This window comes from Aulonocara sp. 'chitande type north' Nkhata Bay, linkage group LG9 (assembly GCF_057382095.1).
Source record: "Aulonocara sp. 'chitande type north' Nkhata Bay isolate Kocher_YH1m ecotype deep benthic linkage group LG9, A_spYH_male_GT1.1, whole genome shotgun sequence".
Classification (NCBI taxonomy): Eukaryota; Metazoa; Chordata; class Actinopteri; order Cichliformes; family Cichlidae; genus Aulonocara; species Aulonocara sp. 'chitande type north' Nkhata Bay.
In genome coordinates this window covers 9,428,856-9,443,018 of record NC_141352.1, presented here as the reverse complement: position 1 = coordinate 9,443,018, position 14,163 = coordinate 9,428,856, and the positions used below count along the sequence as shown (strand labels likewise).

The 14,163-nt window shown below is 42.7% G+C and overlaps 1 protein-coding gene across 1 annotated transcript in view; it reads right to left on the bottom strand.

Annotated features, from left to right (window-relative positions):
* LOC147321602 (uncharacterized) overlaps positions 1 to 14,163 on the bottom strand; it is a 44,345-nt gene that overhangs the window by 20,992 nt on the left and 9,190 nt on the right. The window contains exons 2-4 of the mRNA XM_086305653.1: positions 8,469 to 8,574; positions 2,973 to 3,639; positions 981 to 1,072 (exon numbers count right to left, since the gene is read on the bottom strand). Of these exons, the coding sequence (XP_086161779.1) occupies positions 981 to 1,072; positions 2,973 to 3,639; positions 8,469 to 8,486 (777 nt within the window). The 5' untranslated portion in view covers positions 8,487 to 8,574. The remainder of the gene's footprint in view (positions 1 to 980; positions 1,073 to 2,972; positions 3,640 to 8,468; positions 8,575 to 14,163) is intronic.

The window sequence follows — 14,163 nt, the reverse complement described above, 5'->3', positions numbered from 1 at the left end:
TGGGGCTGTTTTTCTGCCAAGGGGACAGGACGACTGATCCGTGTTAAGGACAGAATGAATGGGGCCATGTATCGTGAGATTTTGAGCCAAAACCTCCTTCCATCAGTGAGAACTTTGAAGATGAAACGAGGCTGGGTCTTCCAACATGACAATGATCCAAAACACACCGCCCGGGCAACAAAGGAGTGGCTCCGTAAGAAGCATTTGAAAGTCCTGGAGTGGCCTAGCCAGTCTCCAGACCTCAACCCCATAGAAAATCTGTGGCGGGAGTTGAAAGTCCGTGTTGCTCGGCGACAGCCCCAAAACATCACTGCTCTCGAGAAGATCTGCATGGAGGAATGGGCCAAAATATCAGCTACTGTGTGTGCAAACCTGGTAAAGACCTATAGTAAACGTTTGACCTCTGTTATTGCCAACAAGGGTTATGTTACAAAGTATTGAGTTGTATTTTTGTTATTGACCAAATACTTATTTTCCACCCTGATTTACGAATAAATTCTTTACAAATCCTACCATGTGGATTCATGGATTTTTTTTTCCACATTCTGTCTCTCACAGTTGAAGTGTACCTCTGGTGCAAATTACTGACCTCTGTCATCATTTTAAGTGGGGGAACTTGCACAATCGGTGGCTGACTAAATACTTTTTTGCCCCACTGTAGGTGTGCTGTGCCCCAGTCTAGGGGTACAGGACCATAACATAAGGGTAAGAAAGGAAGTGACCCCGCCCGGGTCCCCCAAACCATACCTAGAAGCCAATCTTTGAAGTGAACGGTGGTTTATTTGTGTCTACACTGTCCATGTCCTGTTGAAATACATTCCACCCAAGATCACTTGATGAGGGAGGGTGCCATTTACGCATTAACACGTTGTTGCCAATGCTGTAAACATGGGGGTTTGCTCGTTGGAATTTACAGCAAGTAAACATTTGGCCAGAGTTGGATCATTCTGTTGCACATGGACAAAATCTGCTTTACTTGCCTCAATAGACAGGTCAGGTGTAGCAGGTAGCAGGCTATCAGACACACATTTTTCTTCTTTTTCCACAGGTGGCTCAGCTTTCACAGGATCATCTTCAGAACACGGGAAAGAGTCAGACAAATCAACATCACTGTATCTGCGCTTATACACACATGTGACGACACAGGCAGGGAAAACAGAGGGCAGACTGCCAGCAGCAGATTCAGAAACAAAAACCAAATCATCGATGGGGTTTTCAATTACCTCGGAGATTGGGAAAATCTTTCCATTTGCTAGATCATTCCCCAGAATAATAGTAACCGCCTGTACGTGCAAGCGAGGGCGCACCCCAATTGCTACCAGGCCCGAAACGAGAGGTGACTGTAGGAAAACGCTGTGTAGCGGAGCCCGTGACACACACATACATATCCACTCCCCACACGAGAGCATCAGCACCACAAAACGAGTTACTAGAAAAAGGCAACGCGCTATCCAAAATGAGAGACTTGGTAGCCCCAGTGTCACACAAAATCACAATCAGCACACGATCCTCCTCTTTTCCAGTAGGTGAGGCGAACGCTTTTGAAAAGAAAGGTCCGGAGGATCCGACGGGATTAGGCATAGAGACCAACCGACTCAAACCTGGAGAAAACCAACACTCTTTGGCTTTCTCCAGGTTTGAGTTTGCTCTTAGGGACGAAGTGATAGACAATTAGCAATGACATGGCTGGTGTCATGGCAATAAAAGCATTCACGAACGTTCATGGGAACTGGATCAGGGTGTGTTTGATGTGCAGGAGAAACCCTTAAGCTCCTCGCAGGCGCAGACAACGGAGTATATTCACACAGCTGAAAATGTAGCGCAATGGGTCAACAGAAACTCATCTGCAAGAACAGCAGCTGAATCCACCTTTTGCTCATTGAGGTACATAACAACATTTTTTGGAAGACACGTTTTGAATTCTTCCAACAGAACCAATTGTCTTAGCTAAGTAAAATCCTTCACTTTACTTGCACCTAACTACTTATCAAACTTATCTACATGTGTTTGGTTGGCAGATTTTTCGCAGGACCGAAACATTTGGCAACATACCTCATGAACTAACTCAGAAAACACTAAAATAGTGGATTTCACAATTTCACAATCCCGACTGTGATTAATGGATAAGCTCGTGCACACTTCTTGTGCTTTCCCCACCAATTTGTACTGCAACAACAAACTCCACACGTCCTTGGGCCATTTTAAAGTGGTTGCGATGCGTTCAAAGGCATTAAAGTAAGAGTCAACCTTACTTTCTCTGAAAGGTGGCACTAAGGCAATTTGCTTTCTTGCATCAAACTGGTCAGAGGAGAATCAGTCAAGTTTTACTCACATTTTTACTCAATGGGGTAGAGGTAACATTGCTCCATAGGCCTTATTCGGAGATGCAGTAGCTCAACTTCTTTGGCTTTAGCCTAAAGCTCCACCTCTTTCAGGCAAAGGGCAAGCTTAAGATCATCCGTAATCAATTCTGGTAATTGTCTGGCCAGGATAATGTTTGGGACTTGAACGGCAGCAGGAGCCTCCATCCACCACCAAACCTCCAGACGCATCAACCGGTCGAAGTTTCACCTTCGCAATTACCCCTTTTTCCACCATCTGCTCTGCCAGACACTGCTTAATTTCTGCCTTTTTTGGATTCAAGAGGACACCAACATTAAAAAATTTGCCACCAACAACAAATCTGCCTTGGTGCATCGATCCAACTTAGCCATGGTGGGTTGATGTGCAAAATAACACACATCAAAGTAATTACAGCTAGTTTACCCATTACACCACAAGAAAGCTGCCAACCAAAAGCTGAAGGAAACCTACAAAACACAATGAGCAAAAAAAAAATGGCAAACAAAAAGAGCGTACAAGCCCCACTTTATTTTCAGCCCCAGTCTAAGGATACGCTTAAAGTCCACTGTGGATGAACTGGTATCTTTTTAAGCCTCCAGCCTGGGTAAAAGACTTTACAAAAAACTCACCTATGTACACTTTAACTCCACTGTGGATGAGTTGGTGTTTTTTCAAGTTTGAAGGATCGTTAAAAGACTTTCCACACAAGTCGCAGCTGTACGGTTTAAATCCAGAGTGAGTGACTTGGTGACGTTGTAAGGTGCTACTCCGAGCAAAAGCTTTACCGCATTGACCACAGCTGTACGCCTTGATTCCAGAGTGGATGAGTTGATGACGCTGTAAGTTACCACTGCAAGTAAAAGCTTTACCACACAACTCACAACTGTATGGTTTAACTCCACTGTGGATGACTTGGTGTGTTTTTAAGCTTGCAGGGTTGGTAAAAGACTTTCCACATAACTCACAGCTGTATGGTTTAACTCCACCGTGGATGACTTGGTGTGTTTTTAAGCTTGCAGGGTGGGTAAAAGACTTTCCACACAACTCACAGCTGTATGGTTTAACTCCACTGTGGATGAGCTGGTGTGATTTTAGGTGTCCTTTCTGGGTAAAACGTTTTCCACACAAGTCACATCTGTACGGTTTATCTCCACTGTGGACCAGTTGGTGTGCTTTAAAGTTTCCAAGATGGGTAAAATTCTTCCCACACTCATCACAGCTGTATGTTTTCTCTCTCTTTCTTCTGTGAGGTTTGTCGGCCTCCTGAGAGCGCTGACTTCTCGCTCCGTGTTGGTCCTGCAGTGACAGAGATACAAACAGAGGCAGTGAGTGAAATGCAGTCATGGACTAAACTGAAACTGCCTCCATTAGTGGGATCCAAGATGTCAACAAACACATTGTAGGTGGATGACTTGGTGTGTTTTTAAGCTTGTCCAATCTGGACAGAATCGACTTTTTGGAGACATTGTAGGTGTGCTGTTCCCCAGTCTAGGGGTACAGGACCATAACATAAGGGTAAGAAAGGAAGTGACCCCACCCGGGTCCCCCAAATCATACCCAGAAGCCAATCTTTGAAGTGAACGGTGGTTTATTTGTGTCTACACTGAAATGTTAAGTCCGGGGTGAACACAGGCCAAAATAACAAACAAAACAAGCTAAGTCAGGAAAGGAGGTGCTACCTAAAACCCTATGTGAAAGAAAAACCACCACTACTAATCCAGTTTGTAGCAGTGCGGCGACCTGCCAGGCAGGTTGCTGGACGGGCCCCTCGGACCCTCCAGCAGGAACAGACGGCTGAAGCAGTTCCTCGGACCCTCCAGCGGAGGCAGCTTGCTGGACGGGCCCCTCGGACCCTCCAGCGGAGGCAGCTTGCTGGACGGGCCCCTCGGACCCTCCAGCGGAGGCAGCTTGCTGGACGGGCCCCTCGGACCCTCCAGCGGAGGCAGCTTGCTGGACGGGCCCCTTGGACCCTCCAGCGGAGGCTGGTTGCTGGATGGATGACCGAGGAGAGGAGTGACGGTGGCGTCGCTTCCTTCTAGACGAGGGAACAGGAACCGGTGGAGAAATGTAGAGACCTCCTCCTCATCCTCCGACCACATAGCCGCCAGGAAAAAGGCAGGCGAATGGACAGGCGAACAAGGTCCCGGCCTGCATGAGGAAGGAGAGGAAGTCTGTGGTAGCAATGAGGCAGGTGGTGAGTGTGTGTTGTCCTGGAGCGGCGGTAAAGAAGTGGAGGTAGAGAGAGCAAGCTCGCCAGCCCTGACTTGCTCCCTCCAGGCAGCTATAGAGCTGCCCAGCACAGTGTCCGTAGAAAGCTGAGTAAGCCGAGGGTTGCTCCGAATGATAGCATCTATGGCACTTAGCCTAACTGCCATAGTCCTCAAATCATTGGCCTGAGCAATGCGGCCAAGAAGCTTAATCATCCGCACCATCTCAGTGTTGAATTCAAAAGCTGAAGAGTCTGCGGGGTCCATGTTCTGGTCGTGGTCTTCTGTCACGTTTGGGCTGTGTGCAGGCAGGAGTGGTGGTAAGGAGGACCCAAAGTGCAGACACTCGGAGGCAAAAGTGTATTTCAAAACTCAGCTTTTATTGCTGGCAAACGTAACAAAAATCCAAAAATCCAAATAAACATACATGAGCAGGCAGACAGCACACACAGCATAAATTAGGGTAGACCACGACACAGACACAGAGAAACACAGGGCTTAAATACACAGAGGGAGCAATCAGGGAATGGGTAACAGGAGGGAAACACAGCTGGGGCAAATCAGGTCTAACGAGACAAAGGAAGCAAAACCAGACGCATATACATGAGACACGGACTTTCAAAGTAAAACAGGAAACATAACACAGACTGAACTAAAGACACAGACTCACATGCAGGCACTGCAACAGAGGGAACAGAGACGTGGGACCAGGGCAGACACAGACACTGACTGGACACGGGGATATAGCAACTAAGGATACACAGAGACGCGAACTAGACAAGGGGATACAGCTGACAGGGGAGACAGAGCAACTAGAAAAGACAGAGACATAAACCATAAGACAGAACTCAAAGAAACCAAAGACTAGAGATGATAAATAATATAATAAACTCAAAAACCCTGGGTCAACGACCCAGGCATCCTAACAGTTGCATCATATTGCTGTAATTGTTTATATGCTTTATATATTCTGAGCTAAGTTGATCTATAGTGTTACATCCAGGGCTCGCAAAATAGCTAGCCCGACGTCCCGGGGCTAGCGATTTTTCCAGTCGGGCTACCAAAATCTATCTCTGCCCTGCCCGTTGGGCTGTCATAGAAAGGAAAAATATATGTCAATGCTTTTGCATTCTTTCGGAAATGTAGCTGGGTAATTATGTCATTGGCATCGGTGAGCCACTGTCAATATGTGACATATTGAAATCACGTTTGAATTTGCACTCGTTTTTTGCTTTCACTTTGCAATCGCGCGAATCCTTAAAAATAAGTATATGAACATACAGGGAGTGCAGAATTATTAGGCAAGTTGTATTTTTGAGGAATAATGTTATTATTGAACAACAACCATGTTCTCAATGAACCCAAAAAACTCATTAATATCAAAGCTGAATGTTTGTGGAAGTAGTTTTTAGTTTGTTTTTAGTTTTAGCTATTTTAGGGGGATATCTGTGTGTGCAGGTGACTATTACTGTGCATAATTATTAGGCAACTTAACAAAAAACAAATATATACCCATTTCAATTATTTAATTTTACCAGTGAAACCAATATAACATCTCCACATTCACAAATATACATTTCTGACATTCAAAAACAAATCAGCGACCAATATAGCCACCTTTCTTTGCAAAGACACTCAAAAGCCTGCCATCCATGGATTCTGTCAGTGTTTTGATCTGTTCACCATCAACATTGCGTGCAGCAGCAACCACAGCCTCCCAGACACTGTTCAGAGAGGTGTACTGTTTTCCCTCCTTGTAAATCTCACATTTGATGATGGACCACAGGTTCTCAATGGGGTTCAGATCAGGTGAACAAGGAGGCCATGTCATTAGTTTCTCTTCTTTTATACCCTTTCTTGCCAGCCACGCTGTGGAGTACTTGGACACGTGTGATGGAGCATTGTCCTGCATGAAAATCATGTTTTTCTTGAAGGATGCAGACTTCTTCCTGTACCACTGCTTGAAGAAGGTGTCTTCCAGAAACTGGCAGTAGGACTGGGAGTTGAGCTTGACTCCATCCTCAACCCGAAAAGGCCCCACAAGCTCATCTTTGATGATACCAGCCCAAACCAGTACTCCACCTCCACCTTGCTGGCGTCTGAGTCGGACTGGAGCTCTCTGCCCTTTACCAATCCAGCCACGGGCCCATCCATCTGGCCCATCAACACTCACTCTCATTTCATCAGTCCATAAAACCTTAGAAAAACCAGTCTTGAGATATTTCTTGGCCCAGTCTTGACATTTCAGCTTGTGTGTCTTGTTCAGTGGTGGTCGTCTTTCAGCCTTTCTTACCTTGGCCATGTCTCTGAGTATTGCACACCTTGTGCTTTTGGGCACTCCAGTGATGTTGCAGCTCTGAAATATGGCCAAACTGGTGGCAAGTGGCATGTTGGCAGCTGCACGCTTGACTTTTCTCAGTTCATGGGCAGTTATTTGGCGCCTTGGTTTTTCCACACGCTTCTTGCGACCCTGTTGACTATTTTGAATGAAACGCTTGATTGTTCGATGATCACGCTTCAGAAGCTTTGCAATTTTGAGACTGCTGCATCCCTCTGCAAGATATCTCACTATTTTTGACTTTTCTGAGCCTGTCAAGTCCTTCTTTTGACTCATTTTGCCAAAGGAAAGGACGTTGCCTAATAATTATGCACACCTGATATAGGGTGTTGATGTCATTAGACCACACCCCTTCTCATTACAGAGATGCACATCACCTAATATGCTTAATTGGTAGTAGGCTTTCGAGCCTATACAGCTTGGAGTAAGACAACATGCATGAAGAGGATGATGTGGACAAAATACTCATTTGCCTGATAATTCTGCACTCCCTGTATAAGGATGTTATGTGTTTGTATACTTTCTGCCCAGTTTGACCCATTTAGCAGAAGTCAGCCTGTTTAAGCCTCTGATATCTATTCTGTATGACTTAAAGCAGTTATGACATGGTTTGATTTTCTCACCCAATAAAGGAATATTTAATATACCAGTCTACTCTTCATTCTATCAGAAACAGTTTTCACAGCCTGTAAGAAATTTGTACCCATATTTGTAAGCATTCAGACAGATTTAGTAATGCCAACATATTAAAAAAAACAATATTTGTCTCTTAGGTATAAAACATCTAACACATTGCTGTGTACATGCTCGTCTTTATGTGAAGCTATAAAGTGATAGGAAATATAAATAAACAATTCTTAGTTCAGCTGATGATATTGTTGTTTCAGTGTGTGCTGATAAAATATGATCTTTTCTGTTGTTCTTCTGGACCCTCTCTGTCTCATACTGGGAGTAATGGACAATTCGGTTATCAAAGGCAAGCACAAGAGACTGTTCCAGCTGTTATCTTTTGCGGCCAGGAAGAATATCCTGCTCCTCTGGGGCAGGCCAGCAATCCCAACTAAGAAATTCTGGCATAACACTGTTATGGACTGTATTCCCAATGAATATATAACTTGTATGCTCAACTTCACCTTGGACTCTTTCCACAGAACCTGGGACCCATATCTGAAATACGTTGGACCTGTATGGTCATCCTCCTTGCTACGGGGCTTTCCCAAACTGAATTAATTTGCCTGAATATTGGTCTTATTGGTTTGTTTTGATTCCTAGTGGGGTTGTGGTTTACCTCAACTGCCTTGTATGTGCCTCAGAACTTTGTATTGCCTGAGCTCTATTTTGTTCTGTTCTGGTTCTTGTGTACTTTTTCCTTTTGTCATTGTCTGCTACTATGGAGAAATCCCCCAAAAAATTTTTTTTTAAAATTATCTTTGTATTTCCTTGTAACTTCTGTGGTTTTTGTTTGTGAACGTAGATTCTGTATTGTATGGAGGAGCCCAGGATGGAAAAGATAAAGCTGCTGATAACATCCAGCTGTGCACACAGTTTCAATAACAGTGTAACTGAGATATTTTTCTCACCTTTTGTGTTGAAGTCATTGTTTCCTCTGTAGTGGCTGAGCTGAGTCCAAATGGCTGAAACTGTTCCTCTGCTGCTCCACCAGACTCTTCTCCTCCTGTTACTCAGCTGGGACACAAAAGTATAGATATGCATTTTATCCCTGACAAGAAGAAGCAGAGCAAATTAACACTACTACACTCAGTGACAACAATACCTATGAAGCTTCAAGGTGAAACCCCAGAAGCAAAAAGAAAGTCATCAGCTGCCTACAAGAACTTGAAAAGGCCACTGAGCGCCCTGCATACCACCACCTTTACCCAGCGGATGCTACATCCTGTTAGGGCTGCCACAAACGATTATTTTGGGGTTTAGTCGAGTAATCAGATCATCATCCATTGGACGTAAAACGTACAGATTATTGCACCAGCAGCATCTGCTCGTATATAACTATCATTAGCTTACAGCTTTAAGTGTTTAAAGTATGTGCTAACTAAAATTAAAGACAAGATGATAGTTCATTCAATTTTAATGATTTGCAGATTGTTTCGGTGAAGTTTAATAAACTCCTTGCTATCTAAAATATAACAGGACACCGGAGTAAATCCTCGAGCATCTCACACTTCTGATAATCAGCTGTCTGCTTGATGTTTATTCAGCTGTGTAAAAACTATAACTTTAATCTCAGCCAAACCGATTTACCCAGGAACAAATAAAATACTAAAAAAAAAAAGCCAAACAATAACATTTTAAGTTATCCAAGTGACTTATATATATTTAACCTGAGTAGCGAAAGACGGCGGTGGGTTTGAAAACGGTTACCCGTCAGAGTATGTTTGTAGCTTATATTCACAAAGGTAGGACGGTTCGCCACAGAATTTCGTGTTGTGCGCATGCGTAGAAAATACGGGTAGGATGGTTTGTCAGGTAGGATGGATTGCCAGAACACCGGGAGTCCGGTGCCCCCAACTAGCTATCGAGCTGGTGGGTAACAGACGTTGGAGCGCTTTTGAAAATATGTGGTGTCTTGATAAACTGAGCAGATATTTGAGGTTTACACAGCTACATTCTCGCCTGAAAATATGTTAAACGTTTATTTTGTGACCCAGAAAGAATAATAAGAATAATATTAAAACTAACTAGCTGCCGCCATTGTTGGAAACTAAGCTGGGCTGCGCTATGAATTCTGGGACACAGCTTCTACTTCTTCTTCAGGGTTTAACGGCAGCTGGCATCCTTGTACGTGCAGTGCTGCCATCTTCTGTTTCAGTCCGTGATTACACTCTTAAATCCTGCTACTTATTCCTGCATCTTTTGTGATCTTACAAAGCTTCAAACGACACGTCGACTATTAAATCAGTTGTCAACGATTTTGATAGTCGACATAATCGTGACTAGTCGACTAATCGTGGCAGCCCTACACCCTGTATATATGAACTTCCATAGATCCACAAAGAAGGAGTCCCACTCAGACTCATTGGTAGCAACATAAACTCAGCCACCTACAACATTTCCAAGCACTAGAGCAGGGCGATATGGCCAAAAATATTTATCACGATATAGATTTGACAATTTGCGATAACGATATAACTGACGATATAATTGATGCGAGACGAAATACAACTCCACAACTTTACTAGCGCAACCCCCACCCCCCTACCCCCCATCCATTTATTTTCACTTAAACAAGCAGCTGTTTTTTTATGTACATTAAAGCTATATAAAAATTTAACAGTGCAAATGCAAATTTCCAGTAGAAATGGGCTGACATATCCTGAGCATAACCATGTATAATATCCACTGAAGTTAAAAAGAAGTGCTTTGCAACATTAAACTGCAGTGTGGCAAATAAAATTGCAAATACGTATTTTTCAGACCATAAGGTGCACGGGATTATAAGGCACATTAAGTGAAACAAAGCAGTCAGAGAAATCAAACCTTATTCAACTCATTCTTCTTGCTTCCTCCACTTCTGTACCATTGATTCCTTAATGCTGTATTCTATCACAGCTGCTCTATTCCCATGTTGTTGCAGTATATTAATGGCTAACTTCGTAATGTGGATGGATTATCTCAGTTGTTCTCCTGACTGAAGTTTGGTCCGTTTATAGCATCCTGCCATGCGATTGCATTTGTCTCTAACCATCAGGAAACTTCACGTTAACTTTTATAAGTGGAAAAGTGTTAGTGTTCGTCCTCCAGCTTCACTGTTTATGTTATGCTAACATAGCTGTGTCGCTAGCAATCACGTAGCACATCATTATATACCAGCTAGCCCAACTTCAGTAACCCTACAAACGTCACTGCTGTTTAGTTTCCTGTCTTCATTTATGTTGGAAAATTTTTTTTTTTTCTTAATGCTACATATTTTTATGCTGACATACAGTGGGGCAAAAAAGTATTTAGTCAGCCACCGATTGTGCAAGTTCCCCCACCTAAAATGATGACAGAGGTCAGTAATTTGCACCAGAGGTACACTTCAACTGTGAGAGACAGAATGTGAAAAAAAATCCATGAATCCACATGGTAGGATTTGTAAAGAATTTATTCGTAAATCAGGGTGGAAAATAAGTATTTGGTCAATAACAAAAATACAATTCTTACACACACACTGGACTTTCTGGACTTTGGTTTTGCACAACACTGGTCACTATATTCTTCATTTCCGGTTAATACTTGTACAGCTGCTGTTATTGTGTATATATTTATTTATATTTAGATTTCTTCATACATTCTTATATAGTTCTATATTGTGTATTGTGTATTTTGTTGTACAGTTATTTTATTTTCAACTTTAATTTATATATTTATCTTTATCTTATTCTTCCCAGTTAAATTTACCCTTCATTCTAATTTGTGTTGTACAGTTATTTCATTTTTAACCTTAATTTATATTTTATTCCTTCCTAGTTAAATTTACCCTTTTTAATTTTTCATATTTATTTCCTATCTTATTCATAGCCTTTTCCTTTTTTGTTCTCTTTAGGTCACGAGCAGTTGTCCAAGCATTTCACTACATATCGTACTGTGTATGACTGTGTACGTGACAAATAAAATTTGAATTTGATTTGATTTGATTTGCTTTACAACTCAATACTTTGTAACATAACCTTTGTTGGCAATAACAGAGGTCAAACGTTTACTATAGGTCTTTACCAGGTTTGCACACACAGTAGCTGGTATTTTGGCCCATTCCTCCATGCAGATCTTCTCGAGAGCAGTGATGTTTTGGGGCTGTCGCCGAGCAACACGGACTTTCAACTCCCGCCACAGATTTTCTATGGGGTTGAGGTCTGGAGACTGGCTAGGCCACTCCAGGACTTTCAAATGCTTCTTACGGAGCCACTCCTTTGTTGCCCGGGCGGTGTGTTTTGGATCATTGTCATGTTGGAAGACCCAGCCTCGTTTCATCTTCAAAGTTCTCACTGATGGAAGGAGGTTTTGGCTCAAAATCTCACGATACATGGCCCCATTCATTCTGTCCTTAACACGGATCAGTCGTCCTGTCCCCTTGGCAGAAAAACAGCCCCATAGCATGATGTTTCCACCCCCATGCTTCACAGTAGGTATGGTGTTCTTGGGATGCAACTCAGTATTCTTCTTCCTCCAAACACGACGAGTTGAGTTTATACCAAAAAGTTCTACTTTGGTTTCATCTGACCACATGACATTCTCCCAATCCTCTGCTGTATCATCCATGTGCTCTCTGGCAAACTTCAGACGGCCCTGGACATGCACTGGCTTCAGCAGCGGAACACGTCTGGCACTGCGGGATTTGATTCCCTGCCGTTGTAGTGTGTTACTGATGGTGACCTTTGTTACTTTGGTCCCAGCTCTCTGCAGGTCATTCACCAGGTCCCCCCGTGTGGTTCTGGGATCTTTGCTCACCGTTCTCATGATCATTTTGACCCCACGGGATGAGATCTTGCGTGGAGCCCCAGATCGAGGGAGATTATCAGTGGTCTTGTATGTCTTCCATTTTCTGATGATTGCTCCCACAGTTGATTTTTTTTCACACCAAGCTGCTTGCCTATTGTAGATTCACTCTTCCCAGTCTGGTGCAGGTCTACAATACTTTTCCTGGTGTCCTTCGAAAGCTCTTTGGTCTTGGCCATGGCGGAGTTTGCAGTCTGACTGTTTGAGGCTGTGGACAGGTGTCTTTTATACAGATGATGAGTTCAAACAGGTGCCATTCATACAGGTAACGAGTGGGGGACAGAAAAGCTTCTTACAGAAGACGTTACAGGTCTGTGAGAGCCAGAGATTTTCCATGTTTGAGGTGACCAAATACTTATTTTCCACCCTGATTTACGAATAAATTCTTTACAAATCCTACCATGTGGATTCATGGATTTTTTTTTCACATTCTGTCTCTCACAGTTGAAGTGTACCTCTGGTGCAAATTACTGACCTCTGTCATCATTTTAAGTGGGGGAACTTGCACAATCGGTGGCTGACTAAATACTTTTTTGCCCCACTGTATATTTATTCTCCTTGCAGGTGCAGCCCTTTCTAGTCATATATATATATATATATATATATATACATACACATACACACACACACACACACACACACACACACCCTTTACCTTTCAACACATATATATTTGTACTCCTATACTCATATATACATACAATCCCAGTGTTTATCCTCTACCCTTGCATACATACACTCTGACATTCACATCTGCATTTCCTAACACAGGAAGTTCATCCTTTAAGCAGGAAGTTATTCTTAAACCAGGAAATGTGATACACTTGGAGAACTTACTTGACATACCCAGACCTAAACCAGAAGAACCAAGCAATGAAGCTGTTCAAAGTCATCCTGCTTTCTTTGCTAGTATTGCAGTTAATTTGTCGAGTAAGTAGTAATGAAAATGACATTAGAACTTTTTTAAATAATGTATTAGAATGTTTGGAACAAATTCAAAGAGAAGCTACAGATTCTTTTGTTCGTCAGAGGCTCCATAGAGAACTTGGTGATCACATTCAAACCTTATCTGGAATTTTGTCCATCTCAAGATTTGTTGACGATGCAAGAAATAGAGAAGCAGTGAATACATTACAGTCCTTAAATGGATGGCTAATTTTTTTACTGACTGCTTATGAAACCAGTCAACGAACTATATCTGAGAACAGACTTGTCTTGTTACCTCCACCTCTCATGACTTGCTCTCAAGGTCGACCGCGATACAGCATTTCAAGAGAGCAAATATCTCATTTAGTATCTCTTGGAATGAACTGGCAAAGCATTGCAACATGTTTAGGGGTTAGCTCCCGTACTCTGTACAGGCACAGAGAGGACCTTGGCATTGAGCCACTGACTTATGCAACATTTTCCGATGAAAACCTGAACAGGGTTGTTAGGGAAATTCTTCAGTATACCACAAATGCAGGTGAACGATATGTGCATGACAGCTTGAGATCACGTGGGTTACGCATCCAAAGGTGGCATGTAAGACAAAGTCTACAAGAAATTGACCCCTTTGGACGTTCCCTCAGAAGACGCAATGCAATACGTCGACGACTGTACAGTGTTCCTTTCCCCAATCAGTTATGGTGAGAAAATTCTAACAGAAAAACAGTCCTGATTCTAAGTCTATAGCGAAATGGATTATCTAAAGAAAAATAACTCATTGTTTTATTTACTCAAACTTGTGCATATCCTCGACCATGTCATAGTTTCCCCATACATAACTTCTACTTATTTCAT